Here is a 1,627-nt window from a genome sequence, read left to right as displayed (position 1 = left end):
ATATATATATATATGTATATATATATAATTTATATATATGTATATATATATATATATATATATATATATATATATATATATAACTTATATATATATAAATTATATATATATAAATTATATATATATATATAAAAATCATATATATATATATATATATATATATATATATATGTATATATATAAATTATATATATATATATATATATATATGAATTATATATATATATATATATATATATATATATATATACAGTATATATATATATATATATATATATATATATGAATTATATATATATATATATATATATATATATACAGTATATATATATATATATATATATATATATATATATATATATATATATATAGTATATATATATATGTATAATTTATATATATATATATATATATATATATATATATATATATATACATACATTATATATATATATATATATATATATATATATATATATATAGATATATATATATATATATATATATATATATATACAGTATATATATATATATATATATATATATATATATATATATATATATATATATATATATAATTTAAACAGAGTTGAGTCAGACAAGTTAAACCAAATAATACCTTGGCAGAGACACAAGCCAGAAGATTGTATGATTTTGAGTAGTAGAAGAATTCTTTATTCCCACGAGCAACTTCCGGTGGTATGTTACCGCCATAAGCATCACACTGCGTCTCAAGAGATTTCTTTCTTGAATCGAATCTCCGCCTCACCATTTCTTCCCAGATCCTTTCTTCGCTTTGATCAGAGCTAGATTCGTCTTTTCGACGAATGTCTACGTCATCCTTTCGTTCTGTGCTTGCGTTATTCTCCCGGACCGGCCATCCAGGGGCGTTCTTTACAGTTGAAACGGTTCTGTATACAAAACTCTTCTGTGTTTCTCCTGAGCTTGAATAGGAATTATAGTTATAAGTTGGTGTTTCTGTAATCAGTTTGGAAGAGGACGAAGTAGTACCACCGACGCCCAGTCCGTTGTGAGATGTGGCTTCCTTATCTTTGCCGGAATCTTTGAAATGAACACCGCTGAAATCATGTTTTTCTTTCGATTCTATTATTTTTCCACCTTCTCCTGACCAACTTTCTTCATTTGCATTCAAATTGCGGGAATACAAAGTTTTGAGAATACCAGAAGTGTAATGTTGCACCGGTGTTAATTGCAACAATAAAGTAGAAGCCATAAACGTTATTCCAACGCATATCACCAACGTGCTCAATAATTTCATTTTTCTATTCACTTTCTCCCCAGCCATGATTATTTAATTTCTAATTGTCAAAATTATTCGTTATCCCATTTCCTTCTCTAACACTGTACCAGCTCGCGCGTGTGTGTGTGTTGAGATTCTGTTTCCATATGGCAGCCCATAAACCAGTTGGCCCGTTTACCAACCTAAAATAACCTAAGAGAACGCGGCCACTCGGAAAAGCTGGGCGATACGAGCACTTCCCGTTCGATACGATACAAAGTATTCGTCAGTTTTATATCGGTGGTATCGAGTACCGATACTGAGTACTATACTTCTAGTACCGGTTTTAATGAGTAGGCCTACTTGAAAAAAGGTATACTGATAATG

The 1,627-nt window shown here is 27.6% G+C and overlaps 1 protein-coding gene across 1 annotated transcript in view; it reads right to left on the bottom strand.

Moving 5' to 3' along the window:
- The window catches only part of LOC137656393 (carbohydrate sulfotransferase 10-like), an 11,699-nt gene extending 10,305 nt beyond the window's left edge, over positions 1–1,394 (bottom strand). The window contains exon 1 of the mRNA XM_068390569.1: positions 620–1,394. Within this exon, the coding sequence (XP_068246670.1) occupies positions 620–1,306 (687 nt within the window). The 5' untranslated portion in view covers positions 1,307–1,394. The remainder of the gene's footprint in view (positions 1–619) is intronic.
- Positions 1,395–1,627: the final 233 nt, after the last annotated feature.

The sequence above is a fragment of the Palaemon carinicauda genome, chromosome 17 (assembly GCF_036898095.1).
Source record: "Palaemon carinicauda isolate YSFRI2023 chromosome 17, ASM3689809v2, whole genome shotgun sequence".
Taxonomy (NCBI): domain Eukaryota; kingdom Metazoa; phylum Arthropoda; class Malacostraca; order Decapoda; family Palaemonidae; genus Palaemon; species Palaemon carinicauda.
Note: the sequence above shows the minus strand (reverse complement) of the source record. Positions and strands in the feature narration are given on the sequence as shown.